Source organism: Bufo bufo, chromosome 2 (genome assembly GCF_905171765.1).
Source record: "Bufo bufo chromosome 2, aBufBuf1.1, whole genome shotgun sequence".
NCBI classification, from domain to species: Eukaryota; Metazoa; Chordata; class Amphibia; order Anura; family Bufonidae; genus Bufo; species Bufo bufo.
In genome coordinates this window covers 786,080,181-786,100,606 of record NC_053390.1, presented here as the reverse complement: position 1 = coordinate 786,100,606, position 20,426 = coordinate 786,080,181, and the positions used below count along the sequence as shown (strand labels likewise).

At 47.5% G+C, this 20,426-nt stretch overlaps 1 protein-coding gene across 8 annotated transcripts in view; it reads left to right on the top strand.

Annotated features, from left to right (window-relative positions):
* ADD1 (adducin 1) overlaps positions 1–17,632 on the top strand; it is a 96,116-nt gene extending 78,484 nt beyond the window's left edge. For 3 of the 8 annotated variants that reach the window (XM_040419189.1, XM_040419187.1, XM_040419190.1), the window contains 3 exons: positions 1,663–2,007; positions 3,271–3,363; positions 15,776–17,632. In XM_040419189.1, coding sequence (XP_040275123.1) covers positions 1,663–2,007; positions 3,271–3,363; positions 15,776–16,170 — 833 coding nt within the window. In that variant the 3' untranslated portion in view covers positions 16,171–17,632. Of the gene's footprint in view, positions 1–1,662; positions 2,008–3,270; positions 3,364–5,741; positions 5,777–15,775 lie in introns of those variants that run through there. The other 5 variants (XM_040419195.1, XM_040419193.1, XM_040419192.1 and 2 more) reach the window with 4 other exon arrangements.
* The last annotated feature ends 2,794 nt before the right edge of the window (positions 17,633–20,426 follow it).

The window sequence follows — 20,426 nt, the reverse complement described above, 5'->3', positions numbered from 1 at the left end:
CTCCCACAAAAAAAGCCCCCATGACTTTTTTGATGGAAAAATGACAATAATGGGGGCTATTTACTTAAACTCCATTGCTCCTGCATTTAGACACGAGGCATTTCTATGCCGTCCTTGCCCTTTTTTTATGTATTTATTTTGTAAAAATGACAGTTACGAGCTGAAGTGGATTTCAATCTAGGTGCATGGACTGCCTGAAGATGCACCTAATTTATGGTGAGGCCTGTGCTGGCCCCTCTAGATGTCTATTTATTTTATGCACTTATATAGCGCCACTATATTCTGCAGTGCTTTACAGACATTAGCATCCAACTGTCCTCAATGGGGCTCACAATCTAAGGTTCCCATCAGTATGTCTGTCTTTGGAGTGTGTCATATGTGTATGTATGTGTCTCACCTAAAGAATTATTAGTGCCCCCATACTAATACGGTGTTGGACCCCCTTTTGCCTTCAGAACTCCCTTAATTCTACGTGGCATTGATTCCACAAGGTGCTGATAGCATTCTTTAGAAATGTTGGCCCATATTGATAGGATAGCATCTTGCAGTTGATGGAGATTTGAGGGATGCACATCCAGGGCACGAAGCTCCCGTTCCACCACATCCCAAAGATGCTCTATTGGGTTGAGATCTGGTGACTGTGGGGGCCATTTTAGTACAGTGAACTCATTGTCATGTTCAAGAAACCAATTTGATATGATTCGAGCTTTGTGACATGGTGCATTATCCTGCTGGAAGTAGCCATCAGAGGATGGATACATGTTCTCATTCTGTTTACGCCAAATTCGGACTCTACCATTTGAATGTCTCAACAGAAATCGAGACTCATCAGACCAGGCAACATTTTTCCAGTTTTCAACAGTCTAATTTTGGTGAGCTCGTGCAAATTGTAGCCTCTCTTTCCTATTTGTAGTGGAGATGAGTGGTACCCGGTGGGGTCTTCTGCTGTTGTAGCCCATCCGCCTCGAGGTTGTGCGTGTTGTGGCTTCACAAATGCTTTGCTGCATACCTCGGTTGTAACGAGTGGTTATTTCAGTCAACGTTGCTCTTCTATCAGCTTGAATCAGTCGGCCCATTCTCCTCTGACCTCTAGCATCCACAAGGCATATTCGCCCACAGGACGGCCGCATACTGGATGTTTTTCCCTTTTCACACCATTCTTTGTAAACCCTAGAAATGGTTGTGCGTGAAAATCCCAGTAACTGAGCAGATTGTGAAATACTCAGACCGGCCCGTCTGGCACCAACAACCATGCCACGCTCAAAATTGCTTAAATCACCTTTCTTTCCCTTTCTGACATTCAGTTTGGAGTTCAGGAGATTGTCTTGACCAGGACCACCCCCCTAAATGCATTGAAGCAACTGCCATGTGATTGGTTGACTAGATAATTGCATTAATGAGAAATAGAACAGGTGTTCCTAATATTTCTTTAGATGTGTGTGTGTGTGTGTATATATATATATATAATATTATTGCTGTAATCCTATCGACTTTTAAAATGTTAAAAATTCTCTGCTCTTCTGCCCTAGTAATGGGCTTGGTGAAGTGTTCTCTCCAGAGAAATATTCCTTGTTCATTACTGCTCAGATTACAGTAAATAGTTTTGATGATATTGTGTAATTGGTGTGTCAATAGCGTTTACCCTATTTATATAAATCCTAGCTGCCTCCATCCCAAGTAGTGGAGTCATGGAGGATCAATCGCTGTGTACCGACCTGAAAAGTCCCGGTAGAAGTTCTGCACATGATGCTCAAGTAGAGTTGGTCAAAGTTCAGGATCCATCGGGTCAGGCCAAGGTTCTGCCAACAGATGTATCCGAAGAAGTGACAAATGTGATCAAAAAATGTGACCGTTTACCAGTGATTGAGGTGTCTACTCCAAAGTTAGAGGAGGACATGGATGGTTCTATAGGAAAGACAAACGAAACGGAGTCTCCCCACATAGAGTTTCACACGGCTGTCATCCGAGCTCTCAACATCAGCCCGATTCTTGTGCCTGGTTCTGCAGGTATATCCACCAGGAGCTCTGGGGAATCTGGTGTGGGGAATCTCTCGGTGACGTTAACAGCAGTTTCCAAAATCTTTACTAAATCACCTTCAATAAAAGTGAACTGATTTTTTTCCTTGGTGATCTACAATATTAATCACAAAGTGTCCCACACAAGGTCGATTCTGGCTCAGCCATACTTTTTTTTTTTTTTTTCTTCTTCTAATCTTGGTGATGGTTAATTAAGTAATTTGTCATGTTGTTCAATCTTGTTATATTCTTCTAGACACCAAAAAATTCCACGTGAAAACAAAAAACTGGTCACTACTGTGAATGTCAGTATGTATGTTGGAAAGTTTTCCCTTTTTACTAAAATTAGTACATGTTTGACCGTTTCTGTAAGTGCTCAAATCCTGGGAAGACAAAAACTTTTACAAAATGACACAATTGTCTACAAGAAGATACAGATCCGAGGCCTGTACTTCATTTCGGGACTACCCTTCCTAGGCATTGGGCTGTTAGGTGGATCCAAATCATCCTTCATTTCCAAGTTGGTTTGAATCCTTGCCATTAGGCATAATTTTATGCACATTTTGATTTAGAAGATGATTTGGATCCACACAATGTCCCCAAGAAGAAGCTGAACGAGCCTGGAGCACAGGTTTGGCTACATCCACATCTGCGGTTGTAATTTTCTAATTCTGTTCTGGCATGGGAACAGAATACTGGAATTGCCGTATCCAATATATAACATATGCCAGACACCGCCAGATACTATTCACTATAATGAATACTGTCTTTCTTCTGGAAAATACTGTATTTATGGTGGAAACCCAGCCGACCCCATTATAGTAAATGGGATCCAGCGTATGCTGGGCACATTAATTCCAGTATTCTGTTCCTATGCCAGAAGAGAATACGGGAATTACAACCACAGATGTGGACGTAGCCCAAGAAGTGTCAGAGGGGTGGAACTGCCGAGGAGGTACCGGCACTGGGCCTGTAATAATTAAGCACCGAGCACTAAACCACTTTTACATGTTTTGTACTTTCATGATAGTCTTAGTAATGAAATTTGCTTTAAAAAAAAAAAAAAAAAAGTTCCTGGAGATTTTTGGTGTCTGGAAGTTGTCAGTCAATGATGTGCAGATTTTTTATTTTATTTTACAAATAGAGATTATATATATATATATATATATATATATATATATATATATATATATATATATATATATATATATATATAATCTATATCTTCCATAATAAATATTCTTATGTCCTTAGGACCCCCAGAAGAATTGACAGAACAGAAGGATATCCCCCCTGAACATTCTCAAACCCGCACACCCCCTAGCACTCCTATTAAGCAAGAGGAAGGTATGTCTGCCGCAGCTCCTAGTATATGATCGGTCACCATGCCGCGTTACCCAGACCGCCGCTGCTATTAATATTAGGGAAGCAGAATACGAAGTAGTAAAAATGTTCTGTTATCAAATGTGTATTTGTCAAAGTTCCGTTTTTTTATGTCTGGCATTCAGGAGAATGCACAATGTCGTTCTAATCTGTAATGTGTGTAAATCTGTAATTTTGGGTAAAGACACATCCTCCGGAAGTGTCAGTGCCAGGTGCATCTGCTCTTCCTACATTACATAGGGCTGCAGAATCCATGAGAACCTAAAGCTTGTAACCTACACGGCTTCTAGTGCATCAGTCATATGTCAATTAAAAAAAAAAAAAATCATCTTTCTGGGAATCCAAATATAATGATACATTGGAGAATAATTTCATAGGTAGCTGCACTGTAACCTCTCCTTCTGCCCACACTTGCCCCAACCCCGTGAGATTCTGCCCCATCAGGTTGTTCCAGAGTTAATGGCTGTAAACGACTGTTGTCAGTGTCCTGGCTATTAGGCCCCTTTCACACGGGCGAGTATTTCTGCGCAGATGCGATGCGTGAGGTGAACGCATTGCACCCGCACTGAATACCGACCCATTCATTTCTCTGGGGCTGTTCACATGAGCGGTGATTTTCACGCATCACTTGTGCGTTGCGTGAAAATCGCAGCATGCTCTATATTCTGCGTTTTTCACGCAACACAGGCCCCATAGAAGTGAATGGGGCTGCGTGAAAATCGCAAGCATCCGCAAGCAAGTGCGGATGCGGTGCGATTTTCACGCACGGTTGCTAGGAGACGATCGGGATGGAGACCCGATCATTATTATTTTCCCTTATAACATAGTTATAAGGGAAAATAATAGCATTCTGAATACAGAATGCATAGTAAAACACAGCGCTGGAGGGGTTAAATTTTTTAAAAAATTTTTTAACTCTCCTTAGTCCACTTGATCGCATAGCCCGGCATCTCCTTCTGTCTCCTTTGCTGAACAGGACCTGTGGTGAGCATTCATTACAGGTAAAGGACCTTTGGTGACGTCACTCCGGTCATCACATGATTCATCACCATGGTAAAAGATCATGTGATGGATCATGTGATGACCGGAGTGACGTCACCAAAGGTCCTTTACCTGTAATTAATGCTCACCACAGGTCCTGTTCAGCAAAGGAGACAGAAGGAGATGCCGGGCCGCGATCAAGTGGACTAAGGAGAGTTAAATTTATTTATTTATTTTAACCCCTCCAGTGCTAGTTTACTATGCATTCTGTATTCAGAATGCTATTATTTTCCCTTATAACTATGTTATAAGGGGAAATAATACAATCTACACAACACCGATCCCAAGCCTGAACTTCTGTGAAGAAGTTCGGGTTTGGGTACCAAACATGCACGATTTTTCTCACGCGAGTGCAAAACGCATTACAATGTTTTGCACTCGCGCAGAAAAATCGCGGGTGTTCCCGCTACTTACCCGCACATTTTCCCGCAACGCCCGTGTGAACCCAGCCTTAAAGGGGTATTCCAGCTTTAAGGAACTTCTTAATATGTTGCTGTTCCCAAACCGAGAAATCCACTCGCCTGCTCAGTTCCAGCACAGATGCTCCCAGTTCCAGGCCTACACATGTGCAAGGGGTCACGCACGTTGCTGTGGCCAATCGCTGGCCTCAGCAGTGAATTGCCGCTTGCGGACACATCACTGCTAAGACTTGGCTGCAACGGCTCACGTGACTCCAGCCAGATGTGTACAGTCCTGATGTGAGCATCTGAACTGTGGAACCAAGCGGTGAAAAAGTAAGTGGCCATTTGTAAAAAGGTCTGTAAATTGGAATACCCCTTCAAGTTAATTTCTGTTGGTTACCTTGTAAATCTAGGTTCCTTTTTGTAGTGTTTTATTGCATATACTGGTAATTAAGGCTAATTTCACACTTTACTTTTTGCCACTGCGATGGGTGTATATGCTGGGAAATCCTCCCAATTTACACATCTGATATTACCCGTAGGCTCTCTAGCCAGACTTATCCCGAAAGAAATCCAAAGTGGAAAAAATATACTGCATGGGAGTATGTCCAAGTCATAAGTCCTATGTCCTAAGAGAAGTGCCATATATGTAGACATTGAAGAGCTTCATCCTCTCGGGCTGCCCTTCTGTCCGCACTGTTGTGTGTGCCCCCCTGCCCCCTTCATGTTGAGGTCATTCGTCTGTGAGTACGCTGCGTTCACCTCTGCACTTCCCGCCTATATCATCTCAAGATTGTTGCCAGCTATTCATTTGACTATAAAACATCTTCAATGAATGCATTAGACTTTTTTTTCCACTTGTGCTTTTTTTTTTTTTTCTTGTGGCTGCCAAACAAACAGGAGATGGATATGCTAAAGAATACCTGTTACCATAGTAAGTATCATCTCATTCTTTCAACCCTATTCCCTTTCTCCTTGACTTCTTTCTCAGATCCTTGTGTGCTTTGCTTCATTCTATCGCATCTCTGTTTTAATTTTTTAATTAACTACCTGCAAAGAAACCAAGGATTTAGATGTGAATAAGGGCAAAGTCCTGATCTAGTTTATGGTGTTAGAGGTTAGCCAGTCAACCTTTTTGGGCTCATTCAGACAAATAATTTTCCCGCCTGGGTGCCATTGGAGTTTAGAATCGGACTGAGCACTGACTTGTGGGTCAGTACACACAAGCGATTTTCTCCAGGCACCATTGGCCCCGCGCAGAAAATCGCAGCATCCGGCTCCGATTTTTCCGCCAGACTCATTCACTCAAGTGAATGGGTTTGTGCAAAAATGGGGCCGCCATCCGTATGTGGTCTGTTTTTAAAGACGTTGTCCAGGCTTTTTCTATTGATGACCTATCCTCGGGATAGGTCATCAATATCATATCAGCGGGGGACCCTCGCCGATCAGCTGTTTGAGGAGATGGCTCGTGCCTTCTCTCTTCCTGCTTGCCGCTGTATGTCTGTGGGCCAGGAAGAGAGAAGGGAGACTGCACATGCGCACAGTCTTCCCATACAGCTGATTGGCAGGTATCGGACCCCTGCCGCTCTGATATTGATAACCTATCCTGAGGATAGATCATTAATGGGAAAAAGCCTGGACAACCCCTTTTATACTCATCCGTGTCTCCCAGAACATGGATGAGTTTAACTTTGCTCATCTGAATCCAGCCTTAGAGAAGAGTTCTCGACAGGGGGAGTAGTTTGTGTGCGGCAGTGACAGGTATATAGACCCATAGGGAATTATTGGGGGCATGCAGCACCGCCCTCGCCTCAGTAGAGGGACGTGCACCACAGTCCCTTTATTAGTGTGACCTGCCGTAGTTTTGTAGGCCGTGACTCTGCTTTTACAGCAACCGTTCCATCCCACCCAGTATAGTAACAACTGCACTCGTGGTCATGCAAATTTATATTGACGACCACAACAGAACAGGAAAGATGACCTGCCGAATCACTGGCCTCAGCGATGTAATCGGAGACCCGCGGGGGACCACTGCAGCATTAGAAGGATTGGGTAGAGAGACGAACCTGCTTTATTGACCATGTAGTGACTGGAATTACTTTGAGGACCAAATTCTTTTGTTAGTGGGTATGTGTTATTTGTTTAGCCTCCAAGGCGCATGATGTGCCAGTCTCGATGGAATGTTCTTGGTTTCGGTCGCTCTTAAAGGGAATGTGTTATCAGAAAATTACCTATTGTTTTTATGCTAAACAGATTTTTTTTTTAGAATTTTTGAGGTGTTGCTTGTCATTGTAATTCTTCCTGTGGTGATAAATGAGATGGCTACTGAAAATCATGATCTGTTAGGCCTAGTGCCCAGTGTGAAAACTGCAGGATTATGGGAAAAAAATGTGTTTAACATAAAAACATGACTTAATCAATAGGACATTTTTTTGATAACACATCCCATTTAAAAGAACCATTGGGTGAACGCCATAGGCTAGCAGGATCCTACATCTGCTCTCATACCATAATGCTAATGTCAGATCTGGCGATTCCGGTATTAAGTTCCTAGGCCAGAGAAGAATACTGGAATTTTAAAGCAGTAACCTAGCCTTAGGACTATACATACAGTAATTGACCGGTTTGGGTGCTCTCACTTCTAAAGCCATGTCAGCCACCGTTATTCATTAGCTTAAAGGGAACTTCTCAGCCCAAAATTGGCCTCCAAACTACCTGGAGCACTTTTAACAGTTGGCTCATGTTGTCCCTGATGGTGTTATGTCTTCCGAGAGCAGTGAGAATCCTCTTTATTCACCGCTCCTGAAGTCCAGGCTGGCATCGGATTGGCTGAAGTCATGGTTGCCGTGACCAAATCCTGCCCCTTTTTTTTTTTATTGATGTTTCCTAGCACCGGCCACGTCCACCCCTGGGCTCTTCTTGCCTGTGCTATAAAACAAGACCACTTTTCTCGCCCAATTTCCTTGGGGGACACAGAAGACCTTGGGTATAGCTCTGCTCCCTAGGAGGCGTGACACTAAGTGAAGACTGTTAAGCCCCTCCTCCACAGCTATACCCTCAGCCTGGAGAGAGAGACTGCCAGTTTTTTGCTTAGTGTCCAAGGAGGCAAGACACTCCCTGCTCTGCAGGGCTGGTTTCTCCTTGTTTCAATTTTAGATTTTTACTTTGTTTTATTTTCTTTTTGTTCCAGATCATCAGGGATAACAGAGACGCACTAGTCCTCTCTGTTCTCCCGGGGTTGAGCTGCGCCAGTGCCGGTCACCCGCACTGCTGCCTCCCCCACAGAAGGCAAGGTGGACCAGGGCAGCCCAGCTCCCCTGCATCCCGCCAGCGCAAGGGTCGCCCGCACGCCAAGTCCCTCCCCCGGCGTCCTGCCACTTCGGTGCCAGTAGCTGAAGGGGCGACCCTGCTGGAACGGACCGAGGGTGAAGACGGCTATGGTGAGAGATTGGCTTCTCCAGCCCTACGTCTCCCCCCCTCGGTCTCCTGCGTGCCTGACCCTTACCTGGGCCTATGGACCCTTCTGTCCCTGCTAGACCTAGGCTGGCCCTGGGCTGCCGCAGGGCGACATCTGCTCCCTCTCTCCTGGCCTCCAGGACATTGGCACCCTTGTTCCTACAAGAGGAATGCCTAGGGAGCTGCGGAGGTCCGCACCTAGCTGCCCCTGACGGAGGGGTCATGCAGGCGTCCCACCCTCACAGACCCGGTCTCGGGGTCCCCCTCCCTCTTACCGGCCACTACTTCAGGGCCAGAGGGCCCGCGCCTTGCTGCCACTGACCCTCCCTGCTCTCACGGGCACCGGTCCAGGGGAAAGGTGGTTGTAGCTGCCGGCAGGGGTGAAATCATATGGAGCGCTGTTCTAGGCTCCCGCTCCAGGGGTAAAATGGCTGCCGGGTGCAGGGTCCTGACTTCCGGACACCTGGGTGGGCACCGCGGCCTGCAAAGGAGCGCTTCAACAGCCCCGGCCGACCGTCGGAACCTTCCGGTCGGCCGGGCGCCGAAGTCTTGTGTTCCACTTCAAGACGATCCCGCTCTATCCGGGTCCCCGGCTCGCGGGGTGGGCACCCGCGGCCGGTATGTGCCGCTCCGTAGGCCCGGCTGGTACTTTAAATACTGTGCGGCCCCGGTCAGCCGGGCGCCGCTAAAAATTTAGGACCCGGCTCTTCCGGCCCGCGGGGTGGGCACCCGCGGCCGGTATGTGCCGCTCCGTAGGCCCGGCCGCTACTTTAAATACTGTGCGGCCCCGGTTCGCCGGGCGCCGCTAAAAATTTAGGCCCCAGCTTCACGGCCTACTAGGCCGCAAAAATTCAGGCCTCTGTTGGAGGGGGCTGGAACTTCTCCAGGCGCGAATTTTTCCCGCCTGGAGGTTCCCCCGCCCACAGAGGATGGGCCTGTATGGGTGGATCTGTGCCCTGTAGGTGGCATCTGCCTCAGTGAGGCTGTGTGTTAAAAAAAAAAAAAAAAGAAAATATTTATTATATATATGACTTGTGGGCTGCGCAGGACGCTGCAGCCTCATCTCAGAGTGCTGCCTGTATACATGCCCCCCTTCCATAGGCGGCATGGTGTCGCGCTCCCCGGCTGCGGCGCTGCCAGGTTCTTTTTTCCCCTTCTGGGGTTTTTTTTTTTTGCCCTCTCCGCGCTACGGCGCTGGTCAAGGTGCATGCCTTTTTCTGTAGGCAACATTCGTCACCCTCTCCAGTTATGGTGCCTGCCATGTGCAGGACCCCCCTCCTGGGCGGGATACTGCACTCTCCCTAAGTGCGGGTTGGCCTTGTGCATGATCCCCCTTTCTTTGGCGGCCTACTGCAGTTTCTCCGGATACAATGCTGGCCATGTGCACGACCCCCTTACATAGGTGGAACACGGCACTCTCACTGGATTCGCTGCTGGCCATGTGCGTGCCCCCCTTCCATAGGCGGAACGCTACACTCTCACTGGATTCGTTGCCGATCATGTGCATGACCCCCTTTTTTAGGCGGAATACTGCACTTTCACCGGATACGGTGCTGGCCATGTGCACGACCCCCTTCCTTAGGCGGAACTCTGCACTCTCACTGGATTAGCTGCCGGCCATGTGCGTGCCCCCCTTCCATAGGCGGAACGCTACACTCTCACTGGATTCGTTGCCGATCATGTGCGTGACCCCCCTTTTTTAGGCGGAATACTGCACTTTCACCGGATACGGTGCTGGCCATGTGCACGACCCCCTTCCTTAGGCGGAACGCTGCACTCTCTCTGGATTCGCTGCCTGCCATAGGCATGACTCCCTTCTGTGGACGGCATTCGGCACTCTCACTGGATTCACTGTCAGCCATGTGCATGACCACCTTCCATAGGCGATATGATGTACTCTCATTGGATTCACTACCGGCCTTGGGCATGCCTCCTTCCCGGGTGGCGGCATACATACACTCCCTCGGTCGGTGGTTGTTCTCTCGCCTGTACATTGTTGGCCATGTGCATGACCCCTATACATGCACTCTCTCTGGATCCACCGTCGGCCACATCATGACCCCCCTTCCGTGGGCGGTGTACGCACTCTCACTGGATTCGCTGCCGGCCATGGGCATGCCTCCTTCAGGTGGCATACACACATTCTCACCGACTGCTCGCATTCTCCCTGAATGCGATGCTGGCCTTGTGCATGATTCCCCCCCCCCCCCCCCCCTTCCTTTTCTGGGCGGCATACTACGCTCACCAGATACGTTGCTGGCCTTGAGCATGGCCTCTAACATGGGTGGAACGCTTGCGCTCCCCTTGGATACGGTGCTGGCCTTGTGCGTGACCACCCCTCATTCCATGGGTGGAATTTTGCACGCTCACAAGATTCAAGGCTGTCCTTGTATGTGCTGTACTGGACTTGCACATGTTCCCCTTCATTGGCGGAGTAGTTACACTCTCACGAAATTTCGGTGTTGGGTGAATTGTTGCACACTCACTTAATGCTAGGATAGCCCTATGCATGTCCCCCTTTTCCCTAGGTGGACCTCCTGCGTTTCCGCTGGATACTGTGTGGCCATGTGCATGGCGCCTTTCTGGGCGAAGTATGGTATGCCCTACTTCTCTGACGTAGGTACGGCCTTGGGCATCTCCCCCTTTTTGGGGCAGGCCTTTGCATTCTTGCCCACTGCAGTTTGCCAGGTACATTTCCTCCCTTTCGGGGCGGTCAGTTTGCGTTCCATCGCATTCCATATTAGTCTTGTGCATAACTCCTTTCAGTTTGCACTCCCATAGATACTGTGGCACTCTGTGGCTGGCCCTCTTCGCGGTGTTATATTTTTGCAGTGAGCGGACGTTCTTGTGCGTTGTTTGGGCCGTGTATGCCTTCTCGTCCTGTAGGTGGGTTGGCCTTCTCACTGCTTACGGGGCTACTCGTACGTAGCCTCCTTCCTCCTGCGACATTCTTTTTCTCTTGGGATACGATGATTGCCGCAAGCCTTGCACTATTCTCTAAGGAGATCATTCTGGTGCAGTGTGGTATGATTCTTTCCGGATTGGCGCCCTCGGTGCTTCAGTCTGATCTGCTACCAGGTTCGGGCCGCTCTTCTTGGGAAGGTCACCCAACTTCTCTTGGGTGCTCGCTTATACAGGTCCGGGGGACCTCCACCTTGGGTTCTTCAGGGTATTCGCCTTCTGCGTGGCGGTGAACCGGGCGTCTCTGTGTAGCGGTGTTCTGCTTTTGAGCTGTCCTATGGCCTCTCTGTTGCCCACTCCCCCTTTTTTGGTTGGAGGGTGTTATGTCTCGCCTGCCTTTTCTCGCCGGCTCTGTTTGACTCCCACTCGGTACAGATCATTCCGATGTGGCGTCTGTTCCGGCCACGCTTCAGAGGCTGTTCCTTCACTGCCCTTCCCTCTGGGGAGAGCATGTTTGTTCATTTGGATGGTTATGGTGTTCCTTTTCAGTCTCCCTTGTCCACACTGGCTGTACTAGCTGTGTGCCTAGTTACCGGGTCTACCGCTTTCTGGATTGCGTTTTTTTCCATTCTAGGCAATGTTTCGGCTTTGGATTCACCTTCTCGGTAACTTGGGAGGACTACCATTTGGTCAGGATTGTCTTTTGATCTCCCACACCGGAACTGTAGTCTGTCTTCCTGTGGTGGCTACATTGGCTTCGGCTTTAGCCTGTCTTGTCCTGGCGGTTGCTGGGCGGACCCTTCGGTTCCTGTCCGTTTGTCCTTCTGCTTCCCCACTCTGGGGGAATACGGGACAACCTTGCTCGGGGGCCGACGGGACCAGTTCTACCGACTGTTCTACCCTTGTTACTGGTCCGCGCCTGATCATTGGGTTTTCACCCGCTTGCCCAGGCGACTAGTGGGCTCGCTAGTGTTCGCTTCTAGCCGAGTTTTCGTCCAGGATCTGTGGTAGGACTTAGGGCTTTACCTGGGGTTCTGTGGGAAGCTGGGCGTTCCCCCACTCTGCCTTTCTCCATGGTTCTGTCTTTCTCCAGTCCGGCCTGGACCTGGGGCTGGGACTCTGTTGCTTGAAGTATCAAGTGTCATTCCTGTCCTTCCTCTTTCAGCGTTCCCCGTCCCTCTGGGCCTGTCAGGAACTTCTTCCATGGAGCGGCTCTTGGGTTCCTTTGTACTGCCCTCCGGTACCGTCCTGGGAACTACATACTGGGCTCTTGGCGCTCCAATTTTTCCTTGGAGCCGTTACAGAAGTTCTCTCTACTCCTTCTGTCCTGTACGGTTGGGTTTCTGTAGCCATCGTGTCTCTGACGGGTGCCTGAGTGGCGGCCCTTCTTGTTCCGAGCCTTCTGTCTTCCCCCAGGACAGGACTGTTCTCCATTCCGTCTCTTCCTTCCTTCTGAAGGTGGTATTTGTCCTTCATTTCATTGAGGCAGTCGTCCTCCCCTTCCCCCCCCCCCCCCCGGGAACGGACACTTCACCGATTTGGACGTTGTTTGGGCCTTGCAGTTTTTACTTGGAGATCTCCGACTCTTGTCGACGTTCGGTCTCTTATGTTTCCAGGAGGTCCGAGCAAAGGGTTGACGGCCTCCAGGGTGGCTTTCTTCCGCTTTCTCAGAGTGGCTCTTGTTGTGGTTGCCCCACCAAGGGCAGGGTCCTGCTTTTGGTGTCACCATTCATTTGGCCAGGGCCGTCGGGTTTTTTTTTTTTCCTGGGCCGGAGGCTTTAGGCTTCGGCCATCCATTTGTGCAAGGCGGTCACTGGTCTTCCTTGCACACCTTACCGAGTTCTACAGGGTGCATACTCGGGCTTCGGCGTATGCTGCCTTGGGCCGCCTGGTCTGCAGGCGGCGGGTTTTTTTGATGCCTTCGGGTGCTTCGCCTTGGTGCTGTGGTCCCTCCCCCTTTGGACTGCTTTTGAACGTCCCAAGGTCTTCTGTGTCCCCCAAGGAAATTGGGCGAGAAAACGAGATTTTTGTATAACTTACCAGTAAAATCTCTTTCTCGCTCTTTCCTTGGGGGACACAGCACCCACCCATTCTTTGTTCTTCTCTGACTGTTTCCGAGTTTGTTTTACCCTTAGGGTAGTTGGCTTGTTGGTTCCAATTTTTTGGACTTTGCCTTTTCTCACTACTTGGACACGCAACTGGCAGTCTCTCTCTCCAGGCTGAGGGTATAGCTGTGGAGGAGGGGCTTAACAGTCCTAACTTAGTGTCACGCTTCCTAGGGAGATGAGCTATACCCAAGGTCTTCTGTGTCCCCCAAGGAAAGAGCGAGAAAGAGATTTTACTGGTAAGTTATACAAAAATCTCGTTTTTAAACAGCCATGGGACAAAGTATGGTCCTTGCCTCTTGAGAGTGTGATGGGGCCAGGACATCAGCGACAGCAAGTTTACTAACATTTACTCCTGGAAACAGGCATAAGGCTACTTTCACACTAGCGTTAATGGTTTCCGGTATTGACATCCGTCATCGGGTCTCGATACAAGAAAACAAACGCTTCAGTTTTGTCCCAATTCATTGTCAATGGGGACAAAGTGTAACTGAACAGAACGGAGCGCTCCAAAATGCATTCCGTTCCGTTCTCATACCGGAGAGAGAAAACCGCAGCATGCTTGCATCCAGAGAGTGAAAACCTTTCCTGTCCGGGTGCCCGGTCAGTTGGATAGGTCTACACGGAGACAGCTGCTGTCCAGAAGATGTCCTACAACTCTTTGTATTCTTTTGTACTGTAGCTAGAAAAAGTCTCCATGGAGCCCTAGCCTTCCTGTTCCAATTCAGTGACAGCACTTGTACTTGAAAATAGTACGGAGTGCATATTAAGTAATCTGTCCGTTTCATTATACAATAAGTATGGGTTATTTATGGCCCTCCAGTACGATCCATCTGCGTTGGACGGGGGGGGGGGGGGGGGGGGGGGCTCTTATTGGAGCCAGATGAGTGAACTTGCTGCGTTTCAGTGGAGTCAGCATCTCTGCAGTCTTGCGTTGATACCATTTCTATACACTAGGCTCCTACAGACTTCAGTAATTACTAGTAACCCTTTCCAGCAGCCCACTCAAGTGGAAGAGTGCTTTAACGAGGTTCACTGTATAGGCAGAGCTGGAATATGCGACCCATCCCATTATGTGAATATGCTTTCAAAGTGCCTAGAAACGTGACGTACCGCTCCAAGAACCATATAGCCATGCCATTTCGCAGATGCTGTCTTTAGTCTACCTTCAGTTGTTTTAGGGCTCATGCACACGAACGTATGCCGGCTGGGCCCGTATTGCGGGCCGCAAACAGTGGGTCCACAAAATACGGGCCCTGGACGTTTTTGCACCGCATCACTGATGCGGACTCATTCACTTGAATAGGTCCGCAATCCGGAAGGTGTGGTGCGTAACGGAGGCATGGAACCCACTTCTGTGGGGTTTATGTCCGTCCCGCCGCACCGCAAAAAAGTAGTGCATGCACTACTTTTTTGCAGTGCGCATTGTAGAATCTATTCATCTGCATACGGCGACCCTACGATTGGTGCCCGTGCATTGTGGACTGCAATTTGCGGTCTGCAGCACGGGCCCGACCATCAAGCGTTCATGTGCATGAGCCCTTATGTTGGGAGCCAGACACAACTGATGTGTGTGCTGCGTGTCGGTGCACAGATCCAGAGTCTGGACATTGATGGCGCCAGACAGAAAAACTGAGCATGCAGCGTTTTTTCCTATCTGGCGCCATTTGCCTTCCAGCATCACAGCTGATGCACCAGATGTATATACACAATCTCCGAAAACTAAGGGATCAGTTCTGTCTCCGTTCCCCTCAGGCGCTTTCTGTTTCACACCTGAGGGGAACTGAGCTGGATAGTCAGACATATGTGTAAGGGGGCCACAGTGGTTACTGGAAGCCCTGTTGAGGAGGCATCAGTTCCTGAGTGCGTTAGATCATGGTACACCGAGAACCCAATGTGAGCGCTCATTTGGCCACAGTCTGATCAGTCTACTTGTGAGTGGCCAACCATTCTGCTGTCTCAGTACGCCCCAGTGTCTCCTATGATTTCTAATGCTCCCCATATTCTCCCTAACTGAGGGGGGGACAAGGAACTAACGTAATCCAACATCCATGATTCAGTCCTATCATGTGTCCAATTATTAGTCATTCCTAACAAGTCTCTAATATCAAATTAGTAATCCTAAAACCCGTCCAAATGATTCTCTTTCTGTATTTGACAACATTTAACTGGCTTTTAACACACACACCGGGTGGGAGTTGTCGGCTTCTTCCTTTTTTATAGTGAATGTATTACACACTTCCTGACAAATTTAGATAAAACGGCTTCCTTTTTCCTCTTGTGCGCGGTTTATAAGAAGAACATGTAGTTTCCTCCTGATGATGACTACCCTGGTAATAAGTCATCATTGACGGGGTCATTAAATGTGCACAAGTGTGTAATAGCATTCCAGAGCTTCTCGCCTATCCTATACTGAATCTAGAAAGCGGCGGCCATTACTGATCTGTATACGTTTTTTTGCTCCTTCTCCAGAGTCTCAGCACGAGCAGACTTACAGAGATGACAGTGACGCCGCCACCTTTAAGCAGACTCTCCCCGACCTTACTCCAGACGAGCCATCCGAATCCCTCTGCTTCCCAGCGCCTGCAAAACCAAATGAAGAAGAAAAGGCTCCCGCGGAGGAACCCCCGCAGATCGACACACAGACCGCCGCCTCTCCTGAAGGACCTAAAGAACCCGAACCTCAGAACATTGAGCCTCCGCCCGCAGCGGAGGACGCAGCGCAGGCAGACGCTGCCCAGCCAGCAGATACTGCGCAGGCAGAGGCGGGCAGCGACGAGTCTCCAGGAAAATCCCCCTCCAAAAAGAAGAAGAAATTCCGCACTCCTTCCTTCCTGAAGAAGAACAAAAAGAAGAGCGAGTCCTAAAGAGCTGCGGGGACACTGTCATGTTTCTGAGAGTCAGTTCAGTAACCACTAGAATGTACGCATCGTATAGTTTTTTTTTTTTTCTTTACATAAAGGAATGCCAGAACCCACTGAACCTGCTAGTTGTAGCTTGACTGTGAAAAGGTTAACCCAGGCAAATGTCTCCTTCCATGTAAGGTGCTAACCTGTGTGTTCAGCAGCTGGTCACTCCAAGCTGTTCACTAGATGTTCCTCCACCAGACGTCAGTCCTTTTTAACTTTTCAGTTTTTTTGTTTTTTTTTTTACTTTTTTTTATTTCATTTTAGCTTGTATATTACTTACTGCACTCCAACCACCCCTGAAGATGGCTTCCCCTAGCATGTCTCTTGTAAATATCAGGCTTCTGCTTTCACTACCAAGGGGGGGAATGACCTAAACCCCGCACCACAGCTTTCCCTTAAAGCAACATGATCCTTTTTATCTGGCAGCCCCTGCATTCATCCCATCCCTGTGCACCGAGCTGCTTCCAGTGTTACCAATAACCCTTTCCTAGCCAGCCCGCTCACATTTCAGTGCATTCAGAGACGACTCTGTTCTCGCTCACTAATTATAGCTGATAACGGCTATTTGCAAGCGTCATTGTGTTCTTTTTATATCACTAGGAACTGCTGCTGCCTTAAAGACATGGAATGAATTACCTAGACCACTTTTCTTTCGCCCCCGTCCATCTGTCTGCAGCTTTTTTTTTTTTTTTTTCATTCCCTGTTCTAATGGATAAATATTATTATTATTTTTTTAGTTGAAGGTGTATTCACTGCATACACATAGGAGTCCCTGACATATGTCGTTACCATCAAACATGGCGGGCTTTCATCCTAAATTCTGCTTTGCATTAGGAGTACCACGGTATATTGGTGGACAAGTTGCATCCCTGAGCATAGTAGCTGTTCACACTGACTGTAGGTAGCTGCCCTTTCCTATTTGGGGCTCAGTAGTCACTTCTGTAACTATAGGCCAATTCTTGCTCCATATAGCAAACCATATACATTAACATACATACATTCCTGTTGGAAGTATAGCAGCTACCATAGGAAGATGGCTGCGTGGCATTGTCTTAATAACCAAAATGTGAATGCACCTTCGGTCTGCCATTTCTACACGATCCATATCGATGCTGAGCGTTAAACCATTGCATTTACTAATGACCAGTTTCATTTAAAGAGGTTGTGAAAGAATGGGGAGGAGGGGGGGGGGGGGGGGGTTTGGCCGGACCTGTAAAGGAAACATTACTTACCGGTTTCCCTGCTTCTTCTCCTGCAATGGACACCCGCATCATCTGGTTGGACATTGCCTCAGCCGATCTCTGGCTGCGGTGGTGACTGGCTCCCCTTACATCATGGCCTACTGTCACGTGACACAGGGGGACACGGCCAGTGATTGGCTGAGGTGATGTCAAACCATACATTGACATCGAGGGTCGCCCAGTGGAGCATCACCGGCCTGGAGGAGGTGGTGCGTGGAAGCGGGGAACTAATCTTTCCTTTACAGGTCCAGCTAAATGGGGGGGGAAGGTTTGCCAAAACCCCTCCGTTCTCACACAACCCCTTTAAGGTTTGTTCCTGTCACCTACACTTTCACTAAAGGCAGCCATATTGTGGGCCAGACCGCTCTTCCTGAGACTATACCGATCAGCCGGTGGTCTGCCAGCATGTTGGGAGTTCCGTTTCCCAAAGTCTGGGTTGTAGACCACTTTGCTAGTGCCATCACTGAGCACCTTTTCCTGGCGAGTTCCTAGCACTCTGATAGGCTGCAGGAATTAACCCCCCACAGACTGGATTGCTTAGGCTATATGTAGGCCACAGGTACACGTTTTGGTATAATCTCTGTTTCAGAGTTGATGGATGTAGTCCTTGTATCTTTTAATTTTTTATTTTGCTTTTGATAACCTGGAATGTTCTTTGATTTACAAAGGTGAGATTTCCTTGTTTCCTACATGAAGGATCGCACAGCGCGGCTGAGGCCTGCTTGCATGTTTGCAAGCCTTGAGTCTTCCATGATTGAATTCATCTCTGTTTTATTGGAAATCTGATGTCTCCTGATTGTCATCTCTTTTTAGCCTTGAAAAACTGTGAATTAGACAAAGTGCAGGGATTGTACGGCCACATATATCAATTTATAAAAGTGCACTAGTTATCGAGCAATGTACCATGCCCCTGATATTTAATGGGTGCTGTATTTATAGATTAACTGTTACACTCAGTTATTATGTAGCTTTTTTTTATTATAATATTTAGGATGAAAAGAGTATTAAAGAGGATTTCTCCCCTCTGTTTTAGTAACTACTTGCATCCTCCTTTTATGGGGCATCTGTCAGCAGTTTTGTACCTATGACACCGGCTGACCTGTTACATGTGTACTTGGCAGCTGAAGACGTCTGTGTTGGTCCCATGTTCATATGTGTCTGCATTGCTGAGAAAAATGATGTTTTAATATATGCAAATGAGCATCTAGGAGCAACGGGGGCGTTACCATTACACCTAGAGGCTCAGCTCTCTCTGCATCTGCTGCGCCCTCTGCACTTTGACGGGCCAGGTGTGATCACTTTTTCACTGCCTGGTCCTGTCAATCAAAGAGAGGGTGCAGCAGTTGCTGAGAGAGTAACGACAACGCCCCCATTGCTCCTAATATAATAAAACCTCAGTAATACAGACACATATGAACATGGGACCAACACAGATGTCTTCAGCTGCCAAGTGCACATGTAACAGCTCAGCCAGTGTCATAGGGACAAAACTGCTGACAGATGCACTTTAACAATTCTGAAGCGTTTATTCCCAAGACTCTCTGTTCTGCCGTTCCTTTATTATTCCTGCTAGAAGTTTTGAATTGCTAGCAGTTTGCAAATGAAGAGTCAGACGGGTGTTACCCTTCACACTGCATATCATGTGGCACGGTTGGAACAATCTGGCAAAAAGTAGTCTCTGCTGCAGCTAAATCCACTCCAGTCACTCCCAGCAGTGCAGGAAGCCGAGATGTGAGGAGTTGAGTTTGAGAGCTGCACGCTTTGGGTCAGATTGTGCCATCTATGTCAGAGGGGTACAGTGCACGCCAGTGCCACACAACAGCTCCTCCTATCTCAGCTTCTTGATTGAGATGGGACGAGAGTAGGATATTGGGGTAATGGGCTGTCGCTCCTGTATGGTCAGGTTTTAGGCTTTGAACACAATACTCTAAACGCATCAACTGGATCCTTATAGGTAACTGTTGTATTACTCTCCAAATAAAAAACCTATGTGAAGAATATTGCACTTTGATGAAACCATTATTACTAGATAAATACACAAGACATCACAAACGATCAGTTTCTCTGAGCACGATTGACCACATGACTATTAATCCTTAGGACCCTCTGAAGTCCATTCTCATTTAAATATTCTGGTTTGACAAATAACTTTTAAATACATTTTTTATTTTTTATTCCAATGATTTGAATTCCAGGTCTTTATATCACCGTTTAGAATGGTAATGTGTTAAAACTTTTCAAGGGTCATGTATTATTTTTCTTCTTCTTCTTTCCTTGTATTGTTTATTTTACTCACAAATAAATTTGTTTAAACTCCTGTTTTACAGTCTAATGTGAAGTTATTGCTGGTGATCAACTTTACCTCCAGTGCTCCATGCACCCCTTTTTACAGGGGCCGACGGTCGGCTAAGAAAGCGCCCGTTCTAGATCATTGCCCCGTCGAGCCAACAAACACTTCTGCAATCTAGTTTCTAATTGGTTTCAATGAAGGCGAAGAGGGAAGTGGTTTATAACTGCTCCTGTCTTCTCTTTTCCAGCAGAAATGGCGCTTTTATGACCTCTCAGGGAACATATTATGTAACAGAAATATATACAAAAAAAGTATAATATACACACACTAATAAAAGTGAACAAAATCACGCACACCGTCACCATAGCCTCCTCATTTATGTCATACTATATACCTATTATATATCGAAATGGCCGGCAACAGAGAAGGGCAGCTGTTTTTTTTATTTATTTTGCAGTAAGTTTGCAAATCTAAAGAATAGAGGTATCCTGAAAAAAAAAAAACTTTTGGGAGAGTTTACCTTACATAAAAGTGGGAAAAAAGCAAAAATCATTTTGGTAGCCCAACAATTAAAGTTAGGTCTGATTAACTACCACATTGCACAGAAAAAAAGGCTGATCATAAGATAAATAGCCGCAATCATCTTCACTAGGTACTGACATGTCTATCATTTCAGAGCTCCA